This window comes from Alosa sapidissima, chromosome 13, assembly GCF_018492685.1.
Source record: "Alosa sapidissima isolate fAloSap1 chromosome 13, fAloSap1.pri, whole genome shotgun sequence".
NCBI lineage: Eukaryota > Metazoa > Chordata > Actinopteri > Clupeiformes > Clupeidae > Alosa > Alosa sapidissima.
In genome coordinates this window covers 35,701,934-35,716,933 of record NC_055969.1, presented here as the reverse complement: position 1 = coordinate 35,716,933, position 15,000 = coordinate 35,701,934, and the positions used below count along the sequence as shown (strand labels likewise).

Genomic DNA, 15,000 nt, shown 5'->3' with positions numbered 1-15,000 from the left:
ACGCATGCATACACACACTCACACACACACGCACGCACACACGTATGCATATGGAAATTACTCACATGCACGCACGCATGCATACACACACTCACACACACACGCACGCACACACGTATGCATATGGAAATTACTCTTTCATTTTGGTGCACAGCTCACCTCAGTACAGCCTACACTTCCCCACTGGATAACAAGGAAAGCCAAGTTAGAATGGTTGAATGCTTATTATAGTGACATCATTTAGTTATATCTCAGTATAAACTTCCTCACTGGATAACAAGAAGAGCCAAGTTAGAATGGTTACTTGAGTACAATTTTACTTATTTCGCTGTTTGTCTATGTCCACCCCACCTCCAACCCCACCTCCACCCCCAACTCCACCCCAACTCCACCTCCACCCCCACCCCGAACCCAACCCCCAACCCCACCTCCACCCCCCAACCACACCTCCACCCCCACCCCCAACCACAACTCCACCCATCAGCCATCTTCACCTTACACAACCTTCACATAGCAGGCTTAATGATACAGTATGTACTCTAGGGTCAAGGAGAGCCCTGTCTGTGTCAACGAGTGAATTCATCACCAACAAACCAAATAAACAATGAAAGGAATAAAATGAGGTGACCTGACCTGCGTAGGCATTGCTGCACTAACACTGGCACCATGGAGACAGAAGTGACCTCCTGTCTGCGTCATCCAATCTGACAAGAGCCCAGAGACTGGACACAATAGCAATGATGGGGGACTGCTGCGTGGGCACTGCATTGGAGGCACCGCTGTGATGAGCCTGTCGCCGCAGCGACGGTCCGGACTCAGCGGGGGCTGAGGGCACTCGTCTGCAGATAAGTCCCATGGAGGCACACACACACACACACACACACACACACACACACACACACACACACACACACAGCCCCGTGGAGGCACACACACACACACACACAGTCCCATGGAGGCACACACACACACACACACACACACAGTCCCATGGAGGCACACACACACACACACACACACACACACACACAGCCCCGTGGAGGCACACACACACACACACACACAGTCCCATGGAGGCACACACACACACACACACACACACACACAGCCCCGTGGAGGTGCACACACACACACACACACACACAGCCCCGTGGAGGCGCACACACACACACACACACACACACACACACACACACACACACACACACACACACACACAGTCCCATGGAGGCACACACACACACACACACACACACACACACAGCCCCATGGAGGCACACACACACACGCTCACACACACACACAGCTCCTAGAAGGGACATGGCTGTGGTCTCACACACGCTCACACACACACACAACCCCGTGGAGGGGCATGGCTGTCGTCTCGCATAATGCGTTTGGTCACAGCTGAACCAGACAGAGAGCGCCAACCGGGCAATGCTCACACACAGGCATACATAAAACATGAGGAGATGCAGACGGGCAGCCTCAATACACACACATACACACACATACTGCACACACACACATACATATTAATACCTTTATTTGTGTTCACATTTTACAATAGATTTCATTGAACACAAACAATCTTAGATACCGGCATTGTAAATCCAGTAGCCTATGCCTCTGGTCTCAGTTCATGGGTACACACACACACACACACACACACACAAGCTCACACACATACACACACACACATACATACACACACACACACACACACGCTTACACACATACAAACACACACACACACACACACACACAAGTGAATAAACCATAGACTGTATATATAGAACTGGACAGTGTGGCTGCATTCTGCAGTGTTCTATGGAATTGAAGCCGCCGAGGCGACGCCATCTTGGGAAATTTGGAGCCAATTTGAAGTGCGGCTGCGCAGCAAAAGTTGAAGCATGCGCAGTGAAGAGGAGTCGCGGTCAGGCACGCCCACTCAGTTGCCACTCAGCGAGTGAAACCCGCCCCCTTCTCCTTTCCACAACGCAGGTCGACTCGACGCCGAAGGCTAGCTGGCTGGATGAATTTTGCGGCTGTGAGTTAGCTAAACAGTACAAACAACAATCGGTTTGTTCTTGTCTGGTAAGTGTTCCGTATCAACTGAAAAGTTTTTTTTGTCTATTGGTGTTCTTAAATACGTCTAAGAGAGCTTATTATGTTGATTATAGACTGTGACAATTTAGTATGGTGAATACTAATGAGCTAACAACAGAAATACGGACAGCGAATTACATGCTAACGTTAGCAGCTACATTAACGTTACCGTTAACGGGAGGCTAAGTTAGTCTTTGAAGTGAAGATTAGCACACAGCTCCCGTAACAGTCGATGCATGATATACTTGGTTTTATTAGTTGTTGCTGTTTTCAAATATCTCAATGTATGCCATCTCAACATGGAGTAACCATTGACTGTACATGGGGATTAATAACACTAGACAGTCAGTACAGTATATGATGTGATAAAGCAACGCAAGTTAACATAATGTGAAGCATGGACCTCATCAACCTCATGTTAATGTAACTACTAGCCAGTTTGCCAGCGCTGCATTTTTTCTAACGTTAACGACAGACACCTCTGTTAGAGCTACTTCTGTGATGCTAGGTCGGTAGCATAGATAGACTGTAAAAAATAGATCGGTAGGTCGGTAGTTGTAGACCGCATAAGTGAATGATCGATAAATGAAACGCCTGCATTAAACACTACGCCAAGAACCAGTCACTTCTCAGGGATATCGGTGAACATTTGAGAAAGACCTTAGTTTGTCATCTAACGTCCATGATCAGTCATACTGATAACGTTATTTTTCAAGCTGACGCAAGTTAATAACATTCACACCGCATATTTAAATGTGTAGTTAACATTAGGTAGGCTGTGAAGTTTATTGCACACATATATTTAATTAATTGGTATTACTAGTGGTGTTGAGTGCCTGATTAGATGCTTTGTAATGTTGTAAAATTGTCTGACTAACTTTATTGTAACTTTCCTTTTTGCAGGTAAGATATGGGTGATGGCTGAATATACTGGAGATGGCGGCAAGGTGGTCTCCATGGTCTACATCAGTCTGCAAGCAAGGGAATGCCTACGTGAAGTGGTTTGGCTGGAGTGGTCTGAGTGGTCATGTCCTCCCCCTTTCTCCAAGTCCCCTGACATCCATCTCCCTGACATCATCACCCACCGTCACTGGATCAACCTGAAGCCCCTTATACATGGGACATGGCACAGCACCACTACGTTCTGAAAACACATGACTTTCAATAACTTGCGTGGCACCAAGAAAGGTCTGCCGCTGCTCTGAACCTTTCATACTTCAACCTCATTCATACTTGAGGCTGTACACATCCCTTTGTTTCTATTTTCTTTATTGATGTCACCCAAACTTCAACTTTCTGTATGCCCACACACAAATTGTAAATTGCAATGCGCCATTTAACCAGTGGTGTAGTCTAGTTAGTTAGTTGTAGTGGTGGGTATACTGTGAGCAACCCCAAATGTTATTAAATATGTATCCTTGCCTATTTTAAATGGGTATACTGAGATGATGCTTTTTAAATGGGTTTACTGTGTAGTCCTGTGTATCACGTAGACTATACCATACCACGGTCATTTAACTGCCTTGGTATTTAAGTCAGAGGACATTGCTTAGTATTTAACTGTAGTCTGCACAAAGATGTAGACATTACAAGAATATTAATATCAGAATAATTATTGGTTGATACTAAATCAATATTGAATGTTTTTTTTTTATTTCTTTTGTGTGATATATCATTCAGAATGCTGCAACATGACTGGTCTTCAATCAGCCAAAGAGGACACATCGTAACTCCTCTCCTAGTTACTCTCCATTGGCTCCCTACAGTAGCCAGAATTAAATTTATCTGCTCCTTGTTATTTTAATTCAATGATCAAGATATACACCCCCAACCGCCCACTGCGGTCTTCTGATGAGCGTCTGTTGTGTCGACCAGTCTTAAACGCTAGGTCAAATTCAAAACTCTTTTCCTCAGTGGTTCCATGTTGGTCGAATGAGTTGCCCAGTGCTCTTCGTTCTTGTGATAGTTTTTGGTCTTTTAAGCACTTCTTATACATTATGGTTTGTATGCAGTAGTACTGTTTTATTTTCATTATAGGCTGTTGATTAATTTGACATTGTTTATTATTGATATTCTCCTTAATGTAGTCTTACCATGTTTTTGTTATTATATTATTGATTGAATGGGCATTATTATTTATTATTGCTTTCCCCCCTCATTTTCATTGTTTATTTCATTAGGCTATTGATTGATCCCCGTTTTAAGTATTATATTGTATTTGTTAAGGGTAACCATAACCATCATCATCATAATGTGGTATTTTCTTATGCACTTGAAACAAAGAATAAAAATGTTTCTTTAAACGTAGTACCAATTGCTCACACAAAATGCAAAATGCCTCAAATCTGCAGCAAAATGACACACAACATTCAAAATGTCAAAAACACATCTTTAAAGCAAACATTCGCCTCACATTACAAACACTTTTGTCATAATATGACATTTTGGATACATCATGTACACACTGTTGCTCAAAAACCTAAATCTCTTCTGTCTTAGGCTTTCTATATGTATTTCCATACAAGAGTGAAAGTTATGGTATCAACAAAGAGAAGTTGAAATACACAGTAAAAATGCAAGCAGTATTGAAACCAAAAATAGTGATTTTTCCCAAATCATTTGCTGTTGCGAATACAGAAAACAGTATTTTACAGCAAGAAAAAAAGCAAAGAAGAATACAGTGACCACCAGATGTACATGGAGTTTTGAAAACACTGATTTAGTTTTGATTTGAACACTGATTTTGTTTTTTCCAAAGACAAGTGTGTGTTTGTGTGTGTGTGTGTGGGGCGGGGGGGGGGGGTCGTGTACAGTATGTATTCATAGGCCTATAGGCCCTTTCAACTGCAGAAACAAACAATTCTACAGTAAGAGTTCCTTAGGGATTTCTGGAGGCACAGAAAAATGTATTGAGCTAATGGTACTGTAACATAGGGACAAACAAAAATAAAGTAAAAAGACAAATTTTACATGAAGTCAACTTTTTGTAGAACATTACTGTAAGCTAAAGTCCGATTACTGTAATTTTCAAAGTATCTGCAATGGTTCTGAATATTTCAACCGGAAATCCTCTAGGAGCAGATTGAAAGGGTCCATACCTACAGTATATAGAGACTACATCTATTCATAGCCATATACTAAGGCAATGATTGGATGGTGTTCAGTAAAGTAAAGAGTGTTTACACATGTGAGGAGAAAGAGTGAAGCACTGGTGATTTAGTGTGGCATTTTGATGGATTGTGTTTGAAGAACGAAATCAAGTTACTTCCTGTGTGTTTGGTAGAAAATTGTGTGTGGTGTTTTGCAAAATGTGTTTTAGTCAATTGAAAACTGAGTCAAACACTGAGAATTAGTGTATGGTTTTGCAGATTTGGTGTCGGGTTATGATGTTTGGAGGACATGTTTAGAAAATTGTGTGACAAGCAAAGATTTAGTGTGTAAGCAGTTGAAAAAAACTGTAAACACATCACACACTGAACAGCAAAGTAGCTTTCTGATTATGTGTAAAATGTTTACAGAGTATCCTGATGTAGTAGGTCCATGTTCTCATATTTTTACAGCTGACATGAAGGCTGCAGTATTACATTTTTGATTTATAATGGAGCACCCTCTCTGGTGAAAGACTAGCAAGCATGTGGTAGAGGCATACGATTACAGACATATTGAGAGAGCCTATCAATGAGTTGTCACAGTTTTCAATTTAGACGTATTATTTTGAAATGATGTACGTCTACGGGAGGATTTACACATCACTGGCAAGACCTGATCAAATCATACCAATGCAAAATGCTTCTCCAGCAGTGCAATCGCATGTAACAACGATACCTTAACGCATTTTCAGATACCGCTGTTCTGAGCATACTAAGCAAATTGGCCATTTGTAACTTTGAATCCCTCCTCACGTTAAGCTATGGTCCAATAATGTGTTCACTAAAACACAAGTAACGTTATTTGTCGGGCTGATTCATAAATGGGCATACCGAGGTTGTCGACCTAGCAGGCTAGGTGGCGGTTATTGCCATTCGCAAAACTAAGCAAGAGTTAACGTTAATGAAACTTAACATCGCCTTCTCCAGTGACAAAGTGTATTCAAATGAAGTTGCGACGATGATGGCGGCAATCACTGGTTACGTTAAACCATTTGAAACAAGTAGGACTGATGGTGACTATGGCAACGCATAGCTGTCAACCCTCCCGGGTTTCTCACATATTTTAACTTTTTTCCCACTGTCTTCCCGTTTTAATATTTTCCCGTAAATATCCCGTATTTTAACAATCTCATAACATTAGCTCTACCATCGGACTTTTCAGTCTCTGTACTGTTGTCCTGTTGCTACCCCTTGCCCTTCCAGAGAATCAGATGTTTTCAAAGCATCGTTTTGCTTGCTTGAAGGCGACAGTGAGACTATTTAAGATGACAGTGTGGTTGTCGTGACTCATGAGAGCACGATTCAGTGGCACCTGCATAGTGTACGGCCGCACGCACTGTGTGTGTCGGCCTACCAGGCTATTTAGCTACAGTATACGAGTAGAGAAAGAATTCTCCCTGTTTGTATATTCACTTCAAGTTGGCCTAACTTCCCAACTCTGCATTGTAGCCCATAAACTGCATGACAGGCTGTTTATATTTTTCTCTAAAATAACCAAATGCATTTGTTCAACTTTATGAAGAAGAATTACGCACTAGGCTACTTGGAACGCACACATTTTATTTGCGCAGGAGAGAGAATGACAGTGCACGGGGGCATAGATTACAAAACTTTAGCCTTATTAGGGCTGTATAAAGTTGACCAAATTATATAGGCTGTTGTAAGGCCTAAATAAAGTTGGCTACTTTGTTGTATTGTTTAGCTGACCAATGCACGTGTTTGCAATTATGAAACGGACTAATACTGCAACCCTTCCAACGTTGGGGGACGAATGTTGACATTTTCCCGTATTCTGCGTGAGAAACCCGGGAAATCTCCCTTATTTTCAAAGCTCAATGTTGACAGCTATGGGCTAACGTCACTTCGGATCAATATAGCAGAGCCCTTTTACTTTACCTATCAACTGGCTAATGCTAGCATGATGTAGCATGCTATGAGCTAATATACTTCTACGAAAGAACAGCACATATCTTTTTTCACAAAGAATCGGTCACAACTAACAACGATGTCTCTTCATCAATCATAGGTGTAAACACACCCTTTTTAGATTTGTTAATATAACATTAAAAAAAATAATTTCAGTGAGAAAAGAAAAATTGTGTGTATTGAAGCATCTTGAAAACTATTTTTTCGAATAAAATGTTGTTGATACAAAAATAGTTTTAGGTGAGAAAAGTGACACGGAAAGTTGGCTACTTGGCCATTGAAATACATGGGGATGGGCGGAGTTACACATTGTACTGCAGCCAGCCACCAGGGGGCTCTGGACTAACGCTCGCATCACTTTTAACAGACGGCACACTGTCCAGTTCTATATATACAGTCTATGGAATAAACCGCTGGCATAACTTTGACCCTCCCCGTCCATCCCTGCACCATTGGACGCTATCAGGCTGACAGACTACACACACACACACACACACACACTACTTAATCAGTAGGCCTCTGCTGCGACAGTTCTAGTCAAAAAAATAACGCTGCATTAATTTGATTGGAAGTAAGATAAATGTGTGGATAAGTTAACAAAGTTACACACACAGACACACACACACACACACAGAGAGTCCTAAGTGTTCATGGAGACAGTGAAGCAAGATGGTATGGGAGACTGTGTCAGAAGCTGCAGATAGGTCTAGGAGAATGAGAAGGCTGATGAGGCCGTTGTCTGCAGCTATGAGGAGGTCGTTCATGATCTTAATGAGCGCTGTCTCCGTGCTGTGGTGGGGTCGAAAGCCAGATTGGAGGGGTTCATATAAGCGCTCATAGCAGCCCACACTGTCCACAATGTCTATATAAGCGCTCATAGGATTATGGAGCCCACGCTGTCCACAATGTCTATAAGCGCTCATAGCAGCCCACGCTGTCCACAATGTCTATATAAGCACTCATAGGATTATGGAGCCCACGCTGTCCACAATGTCTAAATAAGCGCTCATAGCAGCCCACGCTGTCCACAATGTCTAAATAAGCGCTCATAGCAGCCCACACTGTTCACCATGTCTAAATAAGCGTTCATAGCTGCCCACACTGTCCACAATTAGGGGTGTCACGATTCTTCAAATCCTCGATTCGATGTAATTTTCGATTTTAAAGTCACGATTCGATTTTCGATCTTTTTTTTTAATATTACTATTAATGCATTACTTATATGTTATTTACTCTTTTTGGCCTTCTCCTTTTTTTGTTTCAGGGGGCTTTTATTTTGAAACCGTTCCAACCGCGAGGTTGTAATGTAAACAGAACTAACATTAGGCTAAAACAGAGACGTGAACATAGTGAAATGAAACAACACAGAATGATAATTTGATTGTTTCAGCACACTCCGAAGAGACCCAAGGTTAGTGTTCATGGAATACTTATCAATGTGCATTTTAAGCCTTAAAGTAACTTTGGACTGTAAGATCACCTTTTCACTTGCAAGTTGAGTAGGCAAAGTTAGTTTTAATTGATGTGAAGAAATGAATACTTCCACACCGGTGATTTCAAAGTAGCAAGAGGGGCTTTGATTTCGGTAGGTTGATGTGTATATTTTAACTGGCTGCAGCCTACAATTAGCTGCAGTTCAGCACGTGCGTGTGTGTTTGTGCGTCTTGGCATATATGCTGGACGTGACATTGGGGGTGTGGCTGCATCGTCGATTCTACTTTTAAGTTCGAAGTTCGAGATTGAGATGTAATTTCGATCGATTTCGAAATAAAATCGAAATCGTGACACCCTTATCCATAATGTCTAAATAAGCGTTCATAGCAGCCCACACTCTTCACAATGTTTAAATAAGCGCTCATAGCAGCCCAAGCTGTCCACAATGTCTAAATAAGTGCTCATAGCAGCCCATGCTGTTCACAATAATAAGCGATCATAGCAGCCGACGCTGTGCACAATGTCTAATTTGCCTGGAATGTTCCACTTGGACAGAGACAGAGAGCCTTACACACAATGCTGAACATACGCACACGCACACACACACACACACACCACACACACAGACAGACAGAGAGCCTTACACACAATGCTGAACATATGTACACTCACACACAAACACACACACCACACACACATGCACACAGACACACACAGACCTTGCACACAATGCTGAACATATGCTGGATATAACAGTGACATACTGCATACATAGATGCAGTACATATGTAAGGATGAAGACACCTACACACACACTAACACACACACACACACACACAGCAATATGAAAGGTACTGTATACACAGTGCAATCGCCTCCATAAATAACATGCTTGAGTCGCTTTAATGACACACTTGGTTTGTGCACCAACACTTGGACTCGTGGCCTCTACGTTTGACCGCTGGGAAGGTGTTGGGTCGCCAGCAAATCAGGGCTCTGATGCAGCACCTTTCAAAAGAGGTAGAAATCACCCTCCTTCTTGGGCAGCTGAAATAGCCAATGTAACCTTTGAGCAAATTGAGTTGAGTTATTATTTCTTTTCATCAATATAACTGCCACCTATTCAAGGCCTTGACGGCCAAGTTCAATATTGATTTACAATTCCTCCTAAAACTGTTATCTTTTAATGGAGCCACTCAAGTGTATTTAGGAGACATTGATTTTATGTATTTTATGTTTTATGTATTTATTTATTTTATAAGAAGACTCACTTCAATAAAGAACCATCAAACAGCCAGAGAAGGATGTCAAATTGAGAGTGTGACATTACTGGCCTTAGCTACATTCATCAGCTGATAAGGTTCCGCAGGGACATTCCAAAACAGAGCAATTCCCCTGCTAGATGGAATATGCTAAATGGTTTGCACACAAATGAATACATCAGATGATACATATGGCAACCTGTCTCTTCTGAAATTGTGTTCTACACATTAACCTTTTAATGAAAAAAGGAAAGTTGTGTTTGGTATGAACTCCAGGATATTCATACTTTATATACACTGTCCTTACCAAGTCCTTAACAAAACACAGTGTATACTTTATATACACTGTCCTTACCAAGTCCTTAACAAAACACAGTGTATACTTTATATACACTGAACCATACATTCTCCAAACTGGACAAACTACTGGTTTTCAAGCTTTCTCTTATTTATACATCCCTGCTGAAGAAAACAGTCTGACCAGCTTAAGGTGGTTTGCTGGTTGACCAGCTTGTTTGACCACCCAGCTCAAACCAGCTAAAACCAGCTCCCAGCATAGGCTGGTAAGTCCGCTAATTGATTTCACGTTTATTATTATTTTACACGGTTCCATTTTAATGGGATTTTGGTGCCAGCCAATAGCACCTGTTACCACATGCTCAGGATAATTATCTTTGGAGTGCTGGGGCTACAGCACGGCCCAAGTAATGGAATTTTCCAATTCATCTTAAAAAAAAAAGATTTATGCATTTCAGTAATTTCTGGATTATTGATTTTAATTTGTGAACTGACAAATTGATTGATATCGCACTCGCAAGGTTTGCAGTTGACCTTTGAAGCACAAGGAGCTCAGTAGAACTGACACAGCATTCGTCCGAGCGCCTGACCGCTATAAATCAAGATGTGCCGCTTCCATACCGTGGAGACACAGCACCGTGATCCTCTAAGGCCATTTCTCTGCTCTTCATGTAATGGAAGATGACATCACTCTCTCACGGGGATCCTTCAGCGTTTTCACACTTGCCTCCTCGTGTCCTCACAAGAGCGGACGTCAGGATGGAGGATGTAACGGAAGTTAAAGGGGTTCATTAAAACATGCAGAAGAGTCTTAACTCACCTGCACTGAGCTCTACATTAGCATGCTAATGATCCATAGAGACGGCCCAGAACGGCATGGGAATTTAAAGAAGAAAGGAGCCATCCTGTACATGTTAGCGCTAGGCTAGCTCACAGCGTTAGCGCATTAGCGCTGGAATATAGAGAAGAAAGGAGCCATCCTGTACACGTTAGCGCTAGGTTAGCTTACAGCCAAAGTGCAACTGATACAGTGGAACAGAAAAAGCCACTTCAGAGCAAAAGCTGTGCCTCACTAGAGGAGGTGTTTTTCTTTTAGTGTAGCAATGACACACTTTACAACAAGCCCTAAGAAGAGAACAAGAGCAACACACACACACACACACACAGAGACACACACACACACACACACACACACCATGGTGACAGTCTAAATCGATGGCCCTTAGGGCTGCTCATCCTTTTCTGTGGCCTGTGCTTTAATCAGGCTAATACAGAAGGATCGATGGTGCAGCTCAGAGCAAACCACAGGACCCCGACACACACATCTGAGCAGAGACCACTCACACAGATGTCCATTAAGAACATAGAAACCATATACATACATGCATTTGTATTACCATGGTTCCAGATCTGTGTAGAGTTAATGCACATATATTAACATACATGTCTAGATACAATGGATATGTACATACACTAACATATGGTGTACATGTCAACAGAAAAAAAGCAACAACATGGTGAAATGTGAACTGACTAGGGACTACAGGTCAGCTGACAACATTTTCTAGCATTTGCCAATTACCCACAATCCACTCTGACTCGTGACGGCAGAGCCCGAAGGAGCAGGCTGAAAAGTAAAGTGAAATCCAAAAGCTGTGTAGGTCTCCATGGAGACCTAGGAACCTTCTTGTGTGTAGCTGTGTGGGTCTCCATGGAGACCTAGGAACCTTCTTGTTTGTTTTAATATGTTTCTAGGTGACTATTTTAATAACGTTTAGACCACCTGAGGTGCGTTCAAATTTGTAAACACAGGTGAACGTTTGCAACCATTTTTCCATTAGCCTTGAGTTTTTGGTGAACGTTTGCGAACAATCGCAAACAGTCTGAGGAGGTAGTTCTCCGCAAACATACAATGGAACTGGACGTGAGTTTGAAGAAAGCAACAATGCAAAATGGAATGTTAACACCAAATCATTCAAATTGACCTGTTCAAGGAAAACATGTTCACCACTAACGTTCGCCGCTGTTTGGGAAATTTGAACGCACCTCTGGTCTCGTGAAGCCATTGTTTGCTTAGAGACAGGCTGAGTCAGCCATGTCGTACTTAATCTGCCAGTAAGGATGGTGTGCCTTTGGCTCTGCCTCTTGATACAGGCCAATCTTACGCTAGCATCGTGGTGCTTGACTTCCATCTCCACCCACCTGCCCTGCCCCCTGTCGAGGGGGGCAACTTTAAGCGGTTTACCCCACCATCTCCGCTCCACTCCGCCACTAATAAGAGCTTAGGGAGAGCACCCTTAAAGGGATTACTCTAACTCCAGAGCCCATGAAAAACACACATATATAAAAGCACTAAAAGCGCCCAGAACAGACTGATTCCTCAGCATGAGAGAGAGGGAGAGAGAGAGCGAGAGAGAGAGCAAGAGAGGGAAAGAGAGAGAAAGAGAGAGAGGGTAACTTCCTTTGTTGCCATTTCTTGGAGATGACAAGATTACCCCTGACAAACTCCAACCTGTGCTCTGCAAAGGCGCGGAGGACATTCTGAAGCGAGTAATATACAATACTGACTGCCTTTTACACCTAATCCATTAGAGATGAGTCTGTCTTTGTCCTTCAAGCGAATACACTCTTACTTTCCAACCTCCCTGGCAGATGTCTCTCGCTCCTATATACCATCGGTTTAATCTCATAAAGGGCTCAGGCAATATTGCTCTCCGCACCACCAAAAAACTCCTGTGGGACCACACAACACATGACCAGCTTTTGAAAGGCTGTAAAATGTTGAGGGACTCATATAATAGTCGTCACTGCTATTAGGCTCCGGCGGTTTCAAGGGGACCGCGAGTTCAATCAGGCACAAAGTGCGCGCTGAATTTTAAGATGAGAAACGCCACCTTGCAATGCGCTGGCTTCTCCCCATGGAAGCAAGGGCATTTGATTTCAGTAGCTCTTTACAGAAAAAAAAGTCTATACCTATTGCTTCACTGCTTTGAAAATATTACTGAAAATCGTTCCAGAGATGGCGTGGAGTAAAAATTAACTTAAGTTAATCAAAAATGTTACTGCTGACACTCAAAAATCCGTCTGAAAGCTACACACACACACGCACACACACACACACACACACACCAACTTGACTTTTCATGGGAAACTTTATGGAATGGAAATATTGAGCGGATTTGATTTGATAGCAGTCATGTTACTGGTAATAACAGCCTTTGTGACTCACACTGTGACATGCTTTAAATGGACATGTCTAAAAGCAATATCACTGGCTTTGTGACTCACACTGTGACAAGTTGTAAACGGACATGTCTAAAACCAATATCACTGGCGATGTTTTTCTGCTTGGTCTGTTGTACTTGCCTGCCTACAGACTTGACCTGAAATAGTTTCACACGTGCCCATGATAATGCAAATCATGACAGGACGGCCATTTAACTCAAACAACATGACAGGACGGCCATTTAACTCAATCAACACAGGTATTGTACCAGCAGGAGGACAAGATGGGTGGGTGGCACAAAAAGAAGGAAATTGCAGCATCAGTGTTTGGCTTTCATTCTAAATGACAAACAGTGGCCAGAGCAGTCAAATTACAGCATGGCCTGCCCTCTAATGACCGACCCATCCATCAGCGGGGAGAGCAGCACTCTCATCAATTTAATTGGTTTACAACCCCGGCCTGCTCCAAACTCCCCCGACCTCCTTCCCAGATCCCCCTTCACCCTGCCTCTGCGCTCGGCCTCCTCGTATAAATCTGCCACCTACGCTGCTCATCCTTCCACTCCGCTCCGCAAGCCTACGCCTCGAATCAAAGCTGTCTGATCTGTCTGCCGGAGAGCACCCTCCTCACTGGGGCCTGCACACACACACACACACACACACACACACACAGGCAGACGCAGACGAGTCTGGAGGGACACTCGCAAGGCAGGTTGGGCAAAAGAAGCCTGCTGGGTGTGACGCCCCAGGGCTCCAAGTGGCCAGACACAACACATAACATGAGGTCAGTCCTAGTGAGAATATTAAAGTGGCCAGACAAAACACATAACATGAGGTCAGTCCTAGTGAGAATATTAAAGTGGCCAGACAACTAGAGAAGAAAGAAAAGGTCGATAGATAGATCTTCAGGTGGAGGGGAAGGCGAGCTGGCCCAGGCAGTCACCAGTCAGCCAGAGATAAACGGACAAATAGATACGTTGAGGGTCAATTAAACTCACCATGCACCCCGTCGAGTCCAGTCGGCGGTCAGAAACGCATTTGAAGTTCTTGCGGCAGCCTCCGTTGTCCTTGGAACAGTCCCGTACAGGCCCAAAGGAGGCCAGCAGGTCATCCACCGTCTCAAAGTACGTGGACATAATGGCCTCCTCCCTGCAACAAGGCCGAGAACATGTAGAACATCAGAACATGAACAGAGCTAAACAAAGGGCAGGTTCTACTTTGGTTCTACACAGCAGAACATGTAGAACATCAGAACATGAACAGAGCTAAACAAAGGGCAGGTTCTACTTTGGTTCTACACAGCAGGCCAGTGGTCTAAGATCAAGTTCAATTCTCTTCAGCAAAACCATTAAGATGATGATGTTACAGCTGCCGGCATGTTATGAGATGACATCAACATCCTCCTCTAACGGCCAAGAAAGAAGGGCCCTCAACGACAGCGTCCAGTAATCGGCCCATAATTTACGAGCGCCTCCAGTGGCCCAGTGAAAGTGTAACTAGACATTTTCATTAGCTCAGCGGGTGCATGACCAATAAGCAGTGTCAAATGAAAACGTCTCGCCGGGTTCAGCTGTCCACCATGTGTGACTAATAATAAT

General features: G+C 43.1%; 1 protein-coding gene across 4 annotated transcripts in view; it reads right to left on the bottom strand.

Annotated features, from left to right (window-relative positions):
- LOC121679669 (astrotactin-2-like) overlaps positions 1–15,000 on the bottom strand; it is a 542,058-nt gene that overhangs the window by 226,197 nt on the left and 300,861 nt on the right. For all 4 annotated transcript variants that reach the window (XR_006021382.1, XM_042058566.1, XM_042058564.1 and 1 more), the window contains one exon: positions 14,401–14,551. Coding sequence is in view for 3 of the 4 variants with exons in the window: in XM_042058566.1 (XP_041914500.1) it covers positions 14,401–14,551 (151 nt within the window). In the remaining variant the exon portion in view is untranslated. The remainder of the gene's footprint in view (positions 1–14,400; positions 14,552–15,000) is intronic.